The sequence below is a fragment of the Lissotriton vulgaris genome, chromosome 9, assembly GCF_964263255.1.
Source record: "Lissotriton vulgaris chromosome 9, aLisVul1.2, whole genome shotgun sequence".
Lineage (NCBI taxonomy): Eukaryota > Metazoa > Chordata > Amphibia > Caudata > Salamandridae > Lissotriton > Lissotriton vulgaris.
The window spans coordinates 1,185,174,717-1,185,188,731 of NC_141697.1; the positions used below are offsets into that span (position 1 = coordinate 1,185,174,717).

At 43.1% G+C, this 14,015-nt stretch overlaps 1 protein-coding gene across 1 annotated transcript in view; it reads left to right on the forward strand.

The window, feature by feature from the left end:
* Positions 1 to 14,015, forward strand: part of IFT122 (intraflagellar transport 122) — a 283,966-nt gene that overhangs the window by 57,164 nt on the left and 212,787 nt on the right. The window contains exon 5 of the mRNA XM_086939241.1: positions 5,144 to 5,220. Within this exon, the coding sequence (XP_086795367.1) occupies positions 5,144 to 5,220 (77 nt within the window). The remainder of the gene's footprint in view (positions 1 to 5,143; positions 5,221 to 14,015) is intronic.

Consider the following 14,015-nt stretch of genomic DNA (forward strand, 5'->3'; position numbering starts at 1 on the left):
GGGGACTATAACAATCCGAACTCAGCCACCGCCGGCGGAGATCCCAACCCAGTGAACACCGGCGGGGCCCTAACCGGGCCACCGGGCCAGGGACCCCGTCTGCCGCTCCAATTGTACGTCGTCACCCCTCCTTCAATATTCAGCCAGCCATCGTCAACTTCGGTCCAAGGAAAAAATTTTCACCTCGGTAGACCGGACCCTGTCACACAACTACAGCCGATGTTGATCAACTGAAACCCGGCAGGGTCAGTACTCGAGACCCCGGCTTCCAGGTTGGACTAGGCCGCAAACTGCCACACGACGTATCTTTGTCTACCATACTGGTAGAAATCTCGGGATTGCACTGTTAAGCTCCAGTCCGGTTCATACACATGGAGACCGGGCGCAAAAACAGGATAATTAACAGGATCTTCTGGCAGGAGTCAGAGGTCGGCGGAGCTTACGCGGCCATCTTGTTTGCTGGCGTAGCTCCTCCCCGGACTTTTCATTTTAGACATACTGACTACAATTCATGTTTAGCTGTGCAGATCATTTCAGATCTCAGTACAGTTTTCTCCTTCTGTAGCATATACTTTCTAGTGAGGCTTGCTTTTCAGCTCATTTGTCAGTTCACTGTCCCAGTGGTAGATGTACATTTTTCTTTCTAGCTCTTCCTGTTTCGAAGAGTGTTTTTCTCCCACTACTACAATTAATAGGATCCCAACAAGTGCAATACTTACCCTGGACACATTACGCAGAGCTGTGATTTTTAATAGGAAGCTGAACAGATCACTCCTTCAATACGCACAATACCCCCTGCTACAGTTGTTACCGAAAAGGGCATCCCAACATGAAACTCATTGCACTGATTATTATTTTTTTGTTTTGTTCAACAAAATTACCCCTACCTTAATACTCTGAATATACACTGCTACAATTCTTGTGTCTAAACTGTTAAGACTGTTAGAATTCCTACCTTTTTTATTGTTGATATTTATAGAGTATATGATCCCTCGCCCTGGAAGCAGCAGGTCACTGTAAAGCACATTTTACTGTGTAGTATTGCAGAAAACAAACAGTGAATGGGTGAATTACCTAACTTGAATTCAGCAATTGATAATTACCGTAGGCGTCATCCCATTCTCTTTTTGCTCACTGTGCCGATACAGTGACCAAAGATATACAGATCAGCCCTCCCCAAAGTGGACAGTACAGCCCAAACTGCCAGGTCACAGAAATGCAAGAAACTGCTTGCCATTTTGGCCTTGTGATGCCTCCTAAGTGACAGGTAGTTTAAGTCCAGTGACAAAATGATTTACAGGACCCACGTCTGGGCTTACCTTTCCAAATTGTGTAACTCACTGCAAATGATGGATGGAGTGCTTTAAATATTGTGGAGATGATTATGGTGACTTAGTATTAAATGTGAGCTGTCATTATAGATTGAAGAACACTAGCATTTGGGTTTGGATTATAGGTGTAGCATGCAGGGATAAACATAATGGCTCGGAAGATTAGGATGCCTTTGTGACTTCCTGTTCTTTTTATTTTTACTTGCACTACATGGTCTCGCTGTGGCTAGTCATGGGTTACCTGGTTTCTCTGTCAGTGTCAGGTGTCTCCCCGATCCTCTATTGTTGTTTAGGTCACCTTTAGTGGCACGTTTCCTAAAAGATCCGCTTTATCTGTTCCCTTCCCCTCTGTTTATTGCTCAGTGGAATTGAAATCTTTGGAATTGAAATCTTATGTTGCCATTATGTAATCTCTTTTTGAGCCTATGCAGAGTTGTCTAATTCGAATTCTTATTTTGAAGAACGTGTTGTTGGTAGCACTAACCTCAACTCATGGGGTCTGATAACTTCAGGTCCTCTCAGTTCATCCCCCTTTTAAAGCTATCTACCTTGACAAGTTGGTTTTGCAGACCTGCCCCACCTTTTTGCCATATGTAATTTCAGCCTTTCATATGGCCCATTCCCTGACTCCTCTGACTTTCCTTTCTCGTCCTTATCTTATTAAGGAAGAGGAGCAGTTTCATAAACTGGATTCCAGGCATGTGGTTTTATACTACATCAACCATACTCGACAGGCCAAGGTGGATGCTGAATTGTTTGCTTTTGTCAGAGCCAAGGAAGGCAAGATGATGGTTAAATGCACCAATTTGCGCTTGGTCGCCCTATGTAGCAAGATCTGCCATGCCTTGGCTAAGAAAGATCCCATGGGTGGCAGTTATGCTCACTTTCCCAGGGCTCCAGCAGCAGCTTCCACTCGAACCACAGGCGTCCTGGTGGCTGGCATTTGCCAGGCAGCCATGTAGTCAACTGTGCATACATTTGCTAAACATTACTACATTGTGGCCCAAGTGGACAGTAACGGATACTTTACCGGGCTTCTCGGGGAGCTCAGAGCTCAATAATAAATCAAGTAGACCCAATAAAGTAGATGTCCGAACCAATGCTTATTGTTTTAAGAAAGAAAGGACTTTAACCCTTTAACCACCCAAAGCTACACAATACTTTGGGAAAAAAGACACATTGGTACCTACTGGTGTTATGTTGGCATGTCCAGCGCCCACCCCACTCACACACTGTCCCTAGGTTTCGATGCAACGCATGCATAGGCAAGGCAGTGCCTGCGCAATCCGCAAGGAGCAGCGGTGCACCCGCAGGCAATTGTGGAGTACCTGAATCCTGGACGACGGGTTATGTTTGGTTACGCACCCAGTTAGCTTGCTCCTCATGGTCACTTGAAATCAGCATTCCGTAGATGTAGTTTGTAAGTGCGGTAAGTGCCGTCTTTCAGGGTCCTGTTGGTAGTTCTAGCCCACGCCTGGGCTATCTGGACCATGGGTGTAGCCCCCAAAAGTGCGTTCACCACTTTGGCAGTTGCAACCCTGCACAACCCTGCACAGTCTCAACCCACATTTGTAGATGCAGCTTCCACAAGGACCAACCAGTTTTTGGCAGATGCAGCTTGGCACGGGCCAGTCCTTAATTTGCAGATGCAGCCCCACACTGGCTGATCAGGATTCAGCAAATGCAGCCCTGTGTAGGCTGAGCATGATTTGATAGATGCAGCCCAGCACTGGCCCAATGACAGCATGCAGTCACATAGTTGCTGAGTCATGTTCTCTGCCTGTAACTGTTTCCAGCCGTCTCTTCTTCTGGGTGTCAGACAACCACTTGGTATGCACTGAACCTTGCTCAGTCTAGGACAGTGTCTGCTTCTGCAGGTTAGGCAGGTTCCTTCCCTCTTTCATCATGCACGTAGGTGTCTAGACATTTCAGAGCAGGTACACAGCTTCTCCAGCAAGCGATCCAGACTTTGTGATGTCCTTTCACCTCAGGGAGGCTAGTTGTTTGGTAACACCAGCTCTAGTTGCACAGCAGCCTTGTGAGTACTCACTTCTTTAGCCATAGAGGGCTTGGAACGTAAGTGAGGGTATGGGCCCACTTACTTGGAATCCCACTTTTATAACCAAGTGAGAGACGGGAGTCGTAGATACCCTTTCTCAAACTGTATAACCCGTTTGAGGTGATTCTTCTTTCACGTATCCTTTCCAGGTTGTTCTCCAGGTACGTTTCTCACAGCACGGGAGTCTCTATCCTGGAACAACTCACATCATAGGCACAAAGAGGAATTCTATTTCTGCTTGTGACTGCCATCTGCCCAAATTGATTGAATACATCAAATAAAGGCTTCTTCACCTTTTACAACTTAATCTGCGGTCCAACCCCTACCGGTAACCAAATGGCAGTGCATGGGGGACTAATTAGGAGCTCCTTGCTTACCAGAGGTTCATGTGCTGTTATCGTTTTTATGCCCTGTCCCTGTCCGCAAGCTTTCATGGGGTGTGGAAAAGAATCAAGTATAACCGACGTGAAGATTGGCACCAATTGTACGCCTATCGTCTCTCCCTGGCGAAGTCGCTGTTGGCCTTGCATGGCTCCACCTAGTGGCGCTAGATTTCTGCTGCTGTGGAAAAGCTTTTCCCTGACCAGTGTTAGATGAGGGGACCTCGAGCTGGTAAAGAACAGTTGTTCCGTTCATTCAGAAAGTGAATGAGCAATAACCATGCATTTACATCTTGTTTTTATTGTCTTATTTGCTTTCTGTTAAAAGACAGGGGTCACATGTCAGCATTTGTTTTCTAACAAATTGCTGTTTATTTTATGCTGGTGACTGGTGTTTACAAAATCCTCTTGCTTTGCATTCAGAGAAAGAAAAGTAAAGTGAACTATCTGACAATTGTGATCGACACACAACATTTAAATAGCTTGTAAATAAATTGTACAAATAGTTCAAAATATATTTCAATAGTTAAGAAGGCATTAGTTAAGAAGGCATGTCTTTTGTAATCCTGAAGTGAGATGGAAACCAATCTTTTTATAGGATCAAAACAAATGGTGATATGCAAATTATAAATATTTGTCAAATTTCAATTTCCACACATTATTTTCTGCGCTATATAGTATTATCAGTAAAACTGCAGGTGAGGAGGAACGTTTGTGCCCATTTAAATGGAAAATGTCTGTCTGTAAATGACATTGCGCTATCATATCATGCTTTCGTGATATGTTTTTAAAATGTGAGTTTTTAAATACGAACTGAGAAAAATCCCTGCCCTATAACAATTCTTTTAGTGAACTGAGAGGCAAGGCAGAGGTCTTGTGTACCCTGTATGTGTGTTAACCTTTTTATTATTCATGAAGCAAAGGTTTAGTCTATTAAATCAAAGAATAATTTGTTGTACAGCAGTTATTCTGAACTCACATATTTGCAGATATTTTCATATAAAGAAATAAAATATTTACCTAGGATCGCACAATTTGAGACGTATTTATAGGTAAAGCGCATTACAGTTAGGGCGAGTAGATTATTCAAATCACTAGACCTGCAGGTCTGGTAACATTTCTCTGATTTTTCAAGGCCTGTATCTGCAGAAATATTGTTGCATAAGGTAAGTATCTTTTACATCACAGGTATTTTCTGTGCAATTGCTGTTAAACAACTTCAGTCTTCTTAAAAACACTGACGTAGTGTGTAGCTAGATTTCTGTTAGTTGTCATACACTATAACATTTTATAACATTTTATTTCACTTCCATTTTTCTGTTCGTAGTAAGATTCATTTAGGCTGTGTGTAACTGTGTGTTTTTACTTCTCAGTCACAACGACTCCATACAGTGTGTCGCATACAATCCTGTATCCTTCCAGCTGGCTTCCTGCTCCAGCAGTGATTTTGGTAGGTATTTTTGCAATCTAGCTTTTCTTACTTTGGGCATTCAGAGGTGGTGTTTGCTAACTTGCCAGAATGTATTGTGTTTCTTTAATGGTTTGTCAGAGACACCTGATTGAAAAAAAGAAACATATTTTTTCATTCACACACAATGAAGCAGTTTTACAGGAACACTCAAATCCCCTAAGGGAATGTTGCATTTAAACAGTGTATCTACTGACTCTCGTGTGACACATTGTGTTCTTATTGGTTGGTAATGCAGAGATCTATGTGCCTGCCAACTAAAGTGTTATGTAGTGAATGCCTGCGAACCTTTGGTGCTACTGTGCATACATTGCTATGTGTTGTAAGTGTGCCTACACAGAAAGGTGGTTTCTTTAAACTTCGAGGACTCCATTTACTGTGGATTATGACCATGCCACAGGTAGTCAAAGAGATATCACAGGGTGCAAACCTTAGTAGTCTGTCTTAGATCAAGTTTTCTATAAATTACATCCAGCCATGGCTGATGATGGAAACGTGACATTTTCAACATTAATTTGTACCCCGGAACACTTTCTGTGCACCTCCGGAATCTGCAGCAGTGGGCTCGAAGACATTTTCGTAGTTATTCCCCTACTTTAAGATCAGAGCTACTTGCAGGCAATTACATGGCACCTTTCCAAACCTCCCCTCCACCCCCCCCAACATTTACCAGTATTAGAGTAATTGAGAAACACTACGAGTTTGCGTAAATTACGAGAATGTACTGCTCGATGCAGGACACAGCACCTCTGGCTATACCCAAAGCTCAGAGGTACTAGAATGAGGAGCTTGGTGGTCAGGTGACGGACAAAAAGTGGAAATTCTGCTGCGGCCAGCTCCTGCTAGTCTCGTCCAATTATAAACTAAGATTGATCCACTTTAAATACTTGCACAGGTTCTACAGAACCCCCACCCAATTATGCGGCATGGGATTGAGACCAGATGAGGGATGCTGGAGGTGTGGCCAGGCCCCTGCTATTTTTACACATCTATCCTGGTACTGCTCATTGCTTCAATTTCGACTGCCATCTTTAAGACAATCCATGACATACTAGGGATACCCAGCGAACCTAAACCAGACATTGTTCTTTTGGATTCTGTGTAAGACACTAAAGCAGAGCATCATAAGTTGCATGCTCTAATACTTTTGATGGCCAAACGCAGAGTATCCATTGATTGGGTGGACAAAAAAGTGCCCGTAGTTCAGGCTTGGATTCAGGACGTCACTTTCCCCCACACTCAACTCTCGACTTTCTGGGAACTAGTGCCTGCAGCCTCCTTGCCAAAAGATGTATGGGGCCCCTTACTGGATTATCAAAAAACACTCCCGGCAGATACGCCACCCTCTCCTTATTGAGGTTCACCTCATACTTCCAAGTAACCGGAAAAACATGCAGATAGACACCCCAACTAGGTTTACTCTATTTTAGGGTTGATGTACCTAGAGTCTGATCGGTCTCTTACAGTAAGATTGAATGAACAGCTGCTAAGTATATTCATATGATGTACCTTTCATGAATACTAGTCAGCTGCCTACTGTCTTCAACTCGATAATGTGTGCTGGGTGCTAAGTCTCCTGTTTGTTTTCTTTAGAAGTTCTTCTTCTTTTTTTGCTTTTATTGTTTTTGTTTGATTGTTAACGCATTTGAGTCACAGAAGCTGTAGGATTCCCTAATCCTGATGCCGCACGCTGAATGTATATTGTTATTATAAATGCCAAGAAACCAATTTCTTTTTTAAAAAAAGGTTCTATAATGTAGTCCTATAAATTAGATTCTTATTAACATGAGAAAAAATATAAGGTATTTTAACCTGATCCAAAATCGATCGTTTTGTTTTGCCTGAAAAATACTGCCCACCGGCTTTGTATGATTTGTAACCTTTGTGGTTATTTATCCACATGCTCAGGTTGTTTTGAATATTCAGCCGGGCACTTAAACTGAGAGTGTTTAACTCCTTATTATTATCACATTCTATTGATTTGTGGCATGTCCGGGGGTGGGGGGCTACTGTTCACAATTTGGCAGTTTTATGTGCCATGTATGGAGCCTTGTCTCCTAATGTGACTTGTGCTGTGTGTGACGGTTTGTCCAAACCTAAAAATTGTAATAAAAAGATTTTTTCCATTTGGAAAATTATCTCAATTACCTTTTGAATCACTGTTGCCAGTTGTTAAAAGATCTTGTTGTGTGGGGAAATAGAACATGTTTTCACCATGAAAGCGCCGCGTTCGACACGGTTAACCATGCTACCTTATTACATAGTTTGAAGGGCATGGGAGTGTCGGGCGCGGCCCTGTCGTGGCTTGCTTCCTTCCTGGATGAACGCTTCTTCCAGGTGTTCGAGGGCGAGGCTGTATCCACCAAACAGCCACTCAAGTGTGGGGTTCCTCAGGGTTCTGCCCTGAGCCCCACACTTTTTAACATCTTCATGAGGCCCCTAGCGGAGATAGTTCATCCATTTGGCATCCGTATCGTCACCTACGCAGACGACACTCAGTTGGTGGTCTCATTAGACCACTCTGAGGGGTCGTCTAGCACGCGGAGTTCATGCTTAGAAGCAGTGGCTAAATGGATGAAATCCTCCTGCCTAAGATTGAATGGAGAGAAGACGGAGGTCATGTTACTGGGCAACCCTCCACCTACCAGTCTGGCCTCCTTCTGGCCCACATGTTTAGCCCCCCCCCCCAAGTCTGAGATAAAATGCACTGGACTTTACTTTTAAGGCCACCAAAACCGCATCCATCTGTTTTGGGCTGATGAGAATGCTCCGGAAGGTACTCCCCTTGCTTCCATTCCAGGCGAGGAGAGTCATGGTCCAGGCCCTGATACTCTCACGCCTGGACTATGGTAATGCTCTCTATCTGGGAGCCCCGGTGGCAGTGATCAATAAACTCCAGGTCACCCAAAACTGTGCGGCCCGGCTGCTTTTTTAAATTCCTCGCTGGCAGTCGGACAAAAATGCCTTAAAGTTACATTGGCTCCCTATGGCAGCAAGGGTACAATTTAAGGCTATGTGTCTTGTTCAAAGAGAAATTCGCAGAACTGGTCCAGCCATAATGCACCCTTTAGCTACCCCTTACCTTCCCCTTAGAGCTTTGCGCTCAAGTTCAATGCAACTAGCCACCACGACCAAGATAAACAAGGCTCGCTGGGGCGGCCGCTCATTCTCAAACAATGCTGCGAGAATATGGAATTCTCTTCCCCTTATCCTCAGAGAAAACAGCAACCGAATGGCATTTAGGAGGCTTTTAAACACTCATTTGTTCAGTAATGCCTGTTAATCATCCTAGTTGGCCGCCTTGATTTCAGTTAAAAGCGCTGCGAGGCCTACGGGTAGTCTGTGCGCTCTACAAATGTAATTTTTCATTTCATTTCATTTCATTATTGATTTTTTTTCCCTGTGTGTCTTTTCATATTGCTACTTTAGTACTTTTGCTCAAAGTGCTTTACTTGGGCACTTCAGATTAAAACTTGCAGAATTTTAATTTTGACTGGTGGGTGGTGATGAGGAGTGGTGATTGGCAGGCAACTAAATGCTGTGCTATAAAGTTCATGTCATGAAAGCCATTTACTTACACAGCTGATCATGAAATAGTTCTTTTTTGCATACATGCTAAGCATTTGCAATGATTAAATATTGCAGAATCCTATTAGACTCGCTCATTCACTGTCTTTTCTCACCATTTCTATTTATTCCACTCTTTCCCCTAAAATGTCTGATAGTTGAGATGTGCAGCTTGTGTAATAACAATGAATGTGATGGCAATCATTAAATTGTGCAATATGTTATGCTTCTGCTGCTATCCAAAGCCCAAACTTTTTTTAAACTTATAGTGCATACAGTTCATAGATGTAACACGTTTTCTGTTTACGTGGCATATATCTTCATGCATACATTTTAGCAAGTACAGAAAACTGCAAAGTCCCATAGTTACATATTTCTTTTTTGAAGTTCTCCCATAACTCTACAACAATGATTAACCAGTGCTGCAACATCTCCATCTGCACAACTGCTCCACATTCTCATGAGACTCCCAGGAATCTGCCCGTGTTTTCCTGATCGACTGTTTAGTATGCTGCTCCGCAGCAGCACATAGGGTCGAAACCTAATAATTATTGTACAGCTACAATGCAGCATTCCTAAGAGTCATCCCCCTGTTCATCCCCCCAATCCTATTATGGTATAGGTCATTCTTCAGAGTTCATAATCCAGGGCCCAAACTACAGTGATATTGTAAATTCAAATATCCAGCTATCGTTGCAGGGCTTATTCAGACAATTTAATTAAATATTGTTATGTGGGTTGAAGTGCCAGCCCATGACAATTTCCCACGGGTGACTTATGGCACAGTATTCCATCTTTACATGGTGCTGTGTGTGATGTCCAGGTTGAGCATCCTTTTGATGGAGGAGGTTAGAGTCACCTGTGACTATTGTGCACCTAACTAGGTTATTTCTGCCATTTGTGATTTCTTAAAGAAGGCCTAATATTTTAACGGAGTTCTGCATGGTACTGATGGAGCGGTAATTTCTTCTGGTAGTTTCTCAATGCAAAACCTTCATGCTACCTCTAATTTACCGCTCAAAAGGTGTTGGGCCCTTCACACCATGTATTACCTTCAGGAGATTTTAAATAATCATGAACAGTCATAAATGCAATTATTATTCTAAGCCAATAAAGAAAGTTGTTGAGTATTTTTAAAGGGTTTTATTTTCTAGTCAAAAGTAAAATTTTCTCTGACCGTTTATTCATTAGTAAAATATCAATCAGGTTACAGAATTTGGGAAAACAGGAAAAATAGCATTAATACAGAACATATTACTGTCTGCATATAAGCATTACATATAGGAATGTGGCGCAAAATGTCATTCAAAACTCTTAAAGAGTTTCTTAGAAAAATATAGTCTTGCAAGGCTAATCAAAAATCAAATAGTTTGCAAAAATATCCCATAAAGAGAAATAAATGCATAAGACAAATAAATCTTTTCAGACATAATTAATTAGTCAAAGGATAAACTTATAGTTTAGCATCTAAATCTAAAAAGCCTTTCTATCTGTTGTTGTTTTTCTGCATCTGTCTGTGTCTAAAGAGCAAGCAGGGAGTGAGATAGCCCCTCCTTCACCAGACCTCAAAGTAATGTGGCCTGCAGTGCCAACATATGACGTGCCAAGACTTGGGAAAAAAATCACCAGGGAACCCCCCACCTGACTCTCCTCGGATGCCCAAGGCTGAATCCTGTGACGATCTCGTACCTAACCCATAGAATGTCTGGTCTAATCTGTTCCTTCTCTCAAGAGCTCACACACCCCCCTAATGAGCCTAGAAGCCAGCTGAGCTAAAAAAAAGCCAGCCCCTCCTCCGGAGAGGTCAGTATTTATACACAAAATTTTGGCAGACTACACAAAATGTTGCATATCAGCAAAACCTGTACGTGATTGGTCAGTCATGATGGCATGAGTTCTCACTACCCTGACTCATTCTAAAAAACCTGACTTTACCAGTTTTAACAAAAGAAGCATACATGAATAACTACATTTTATAAGTTTGCAACAATTGCTAGGGAAAATGTTTCATTCTAATTCTTCCTTCCTTTCACAGTGCAGTCAGATGGACTAACTGGTACATTGGCACAGTCACAAGAATGTACAGTTCAAGATGTCCTTGATTCCTTCCGCAGTTTGAGTCAATCTGGTGTCTGCGCATGCTCTCTTCTCTTTCAAAGCAAGCCATAGCTTTGCTGGTTTCACAGGCAGCCATTTAATGGTAGGCCCAAAAATAAAACAAACACAGAGAAAATATTAATTTAATGTAAATCAGCCCATTATGTTTCCCAACTCCATACTAATACCCCTTATAAATGTTTACCTAGCCAAGCTATTAGTGTAAAGCAGCTTTTCTATTATTTATGGCAAAATAATTGTGCAATGTACAACATAGCATTTTTATGCTTTAGTGTAAAAGTTAAAAGCACACACAGTTAATATAGCGCACACAGTTAATACAACACACACAGCAACATGCTTTAGTGTTTTAGATAGCTTTTCATGCAAAAAAGCATTTAGCCCCCTGTGTAGTGTTTGGTGCATTATTAATTCACACACATTATAAAAAGAGGTGTTATTAACTGAAAATATTTATCAAAATATGCAACAAGTCAAAGTCTCTTAAGGCAGAATAGTGAATGTAGATATTAAGGGATGAGCTGGGAAAGAGATAAACATATTCTATTAATCTTCAAAGCTAAAAAGGCCACTTTTCTCTACATTGCAAAAACACATGTTAATTCAGCAAAAGCATTTCAGAGTGAATAGGCCTCACTTTCATATTTTTCATGTGCCATGTTTTTAACTTGGACCAAAAGGCGCGTGGCAATTTAAATGCAGTTTGTCTGAAGCACAAAAAATAAAACAATGCCTGACTGCAGATGAAATCTGCTCCATCAATCCACCCTTCTGATGATTCAAATCATAATAAGATGATTTATAATTCATCACACATATTTCATTTTCAAAAGTGACATTTTTTTTAGGTCTCGCGACCTATCGATGTGCGAAAGCGCATCGAGCGGAGCGAGAATTCAAGTGGCGAAAACATCATGAAACCAAAGGGCTTTCAGCCCCGCGGTTTTCATGCAGTTCACGTGAACCACGTGATTAAACATGCACGCGCATCGGCAACATTTCTCAATCACCCTCCCACAGGCACGCCCCCCCACCAGGCTCTCCCGCCCCCATCAGGCTTCCCTCCTAATCCGCCGCAACATTTCTCAATCACCCTCCCACAGGCACGCCCCCCCACCAGGCTCTCCCGCCCCCATCAGGCTTCCTTCCTAATCCGCCTCCCCTCGCTCGCATTCCCGCCCCAGGCTCTCCCGCCCCCATCCAGCTTCCCTCCGCCATCTGCCTGCCACACTGGAGCTGCGGATGCCTCAATCTCCTACCACCTCGCATGGCCGTCCTTTCTGCCCGCCAGCACTTCAGTTCCGCCCTGTCTAAACCATGCCTCCTTTCTCGTCGTTGCCTCCCTCCTAAATCTTACGTGGTTGTCAGCCGTCTCTCGCCACTCTTCGTCTTTACTTTTTTGTCCTGATTGCAGCCCAGCCTCTCGCAAGCCCAGCCTCTCGCATTCCCAGGCTCTCCCGCCACCATCCGGCTTCCCTCCTAATCTGCCTGCCTCCCCTCGCTAGCATTCCCGCCCCCATTCCGGCTTTTGCTTGTCGCGCCGCTGACTTTCACCTTCCTCATGCTGTATTACTCGCATTACTTTGAGCTTAAATTATCCACTGCTCTGCACTTTGTTTGATATACCACGAAGGCGCAGACAGACTCTCCTAAATCTTACGTGGTTGTCAGCCGTCTCTCGCCACTCTTCGTCTTTACTTTTTTGTCCTGATTGCTATCCTGAAACTCATGGATTTTGAAGTAGATAACTTTATTGTGCTTCATAGTCGAGCGTGACCTCTCTCCTCGCCAGATCACGGCCAACTGATCGGACTAGAACGTCTAGCTCTCACAGTAACAACAGAACATTAATTAACAAAGCTGTCATGAGATGTCCCGCCCCCCCACCAGGCTCTCCCACCCCCATCCGTCTTCCCTCCGCGCATCTCCCCACCAGGCTCTCCCGCCCCCATCCGGCTTTTGCTTGTTCTGCCAGAGGTTGTGGCGCCAGAAAGACCGCGTTTTTTTTTTAAATTGCTCGGGAAATCAGTGAGTTGAATTTGGGATTGAACAAGAAGCATCTCTGTTTCGTGCAGATTTGCGATCACGTTTACCTCATCAGAGTAATCCTGCTTGACATCGGTTTGACTATGGTTGCCTTAACAGTTGGTATGAAATCCTGGCCCCATTGCGCGAAATAAAAACGTTTACACACGCAGCAGCGCACTGAAAAGAGCAATAGAAGATCTTTTCTTTCCCTGAAACGGCAGCGGTCGAAGTGTGAAAATAAAGGTATGGGATCGGGAACTATAATCTTCAATGCTTAATGGGCAGTGGGGTCCGGGTCAGTGGAGGACTGAAAGGGGCAAAATATTCTGCCATTCTTTATCTGACCTTTCGTCTGCAGCTTACGACAGATATGTGTTTCACTCGCTTGCTCAAGTGATAAATTAAACCCCGTATCCGCCACACATGTAGTAGTGCAGAATCCAGTGCACTCCTGACACGCATCGCCCCGTACTCCCCATGGACATTTTATTATGCTCTTCACCACGCATCCCTTGGTGCACGCCATCTTGTTGTCTGCCGCTCCATAGCCTTGTGTGCCTCGTGCTGCTCTTGGTTATCTTTTTCTTTCACTCCTCGTGCTTTACGCATGTGTGGTAATAATATGCTGGCATACATGCAAGGGCTTACTTGTGTTTAGTTGGCCTGTGTGCATGCTCTCTGTACGTTTGTATCAGCATATGTGCCCCTATGTGTGTGCACTACACAAAAGCCACATATATTGGCTTTGTTAATGTTAATTTGCTTCGTTTTATTTTCCTCTTGTCTTTTTTTGTTACCTACATTCACATGTTCACGGACTACAGTTGTTGGAAAAGTTAAAATCACCTCGCTGATATTTTGAATTCCCTATGGCTTTTTTTCTATTCTTTTAATTAAAAATGTTCGAACTTTAGTTGCTTATGATATGAAGTGATTTTTTTCAATTAAAAACTAAAATTGCCATTTTTATTGCCCTTCTTCTCTGTGTTGTACCGCAGAAACGACCTTCTTTCACTCCAAAGGCTAGTTGCATGTAAAGTGTTGTCTCCGTTTATCTCCCTTTT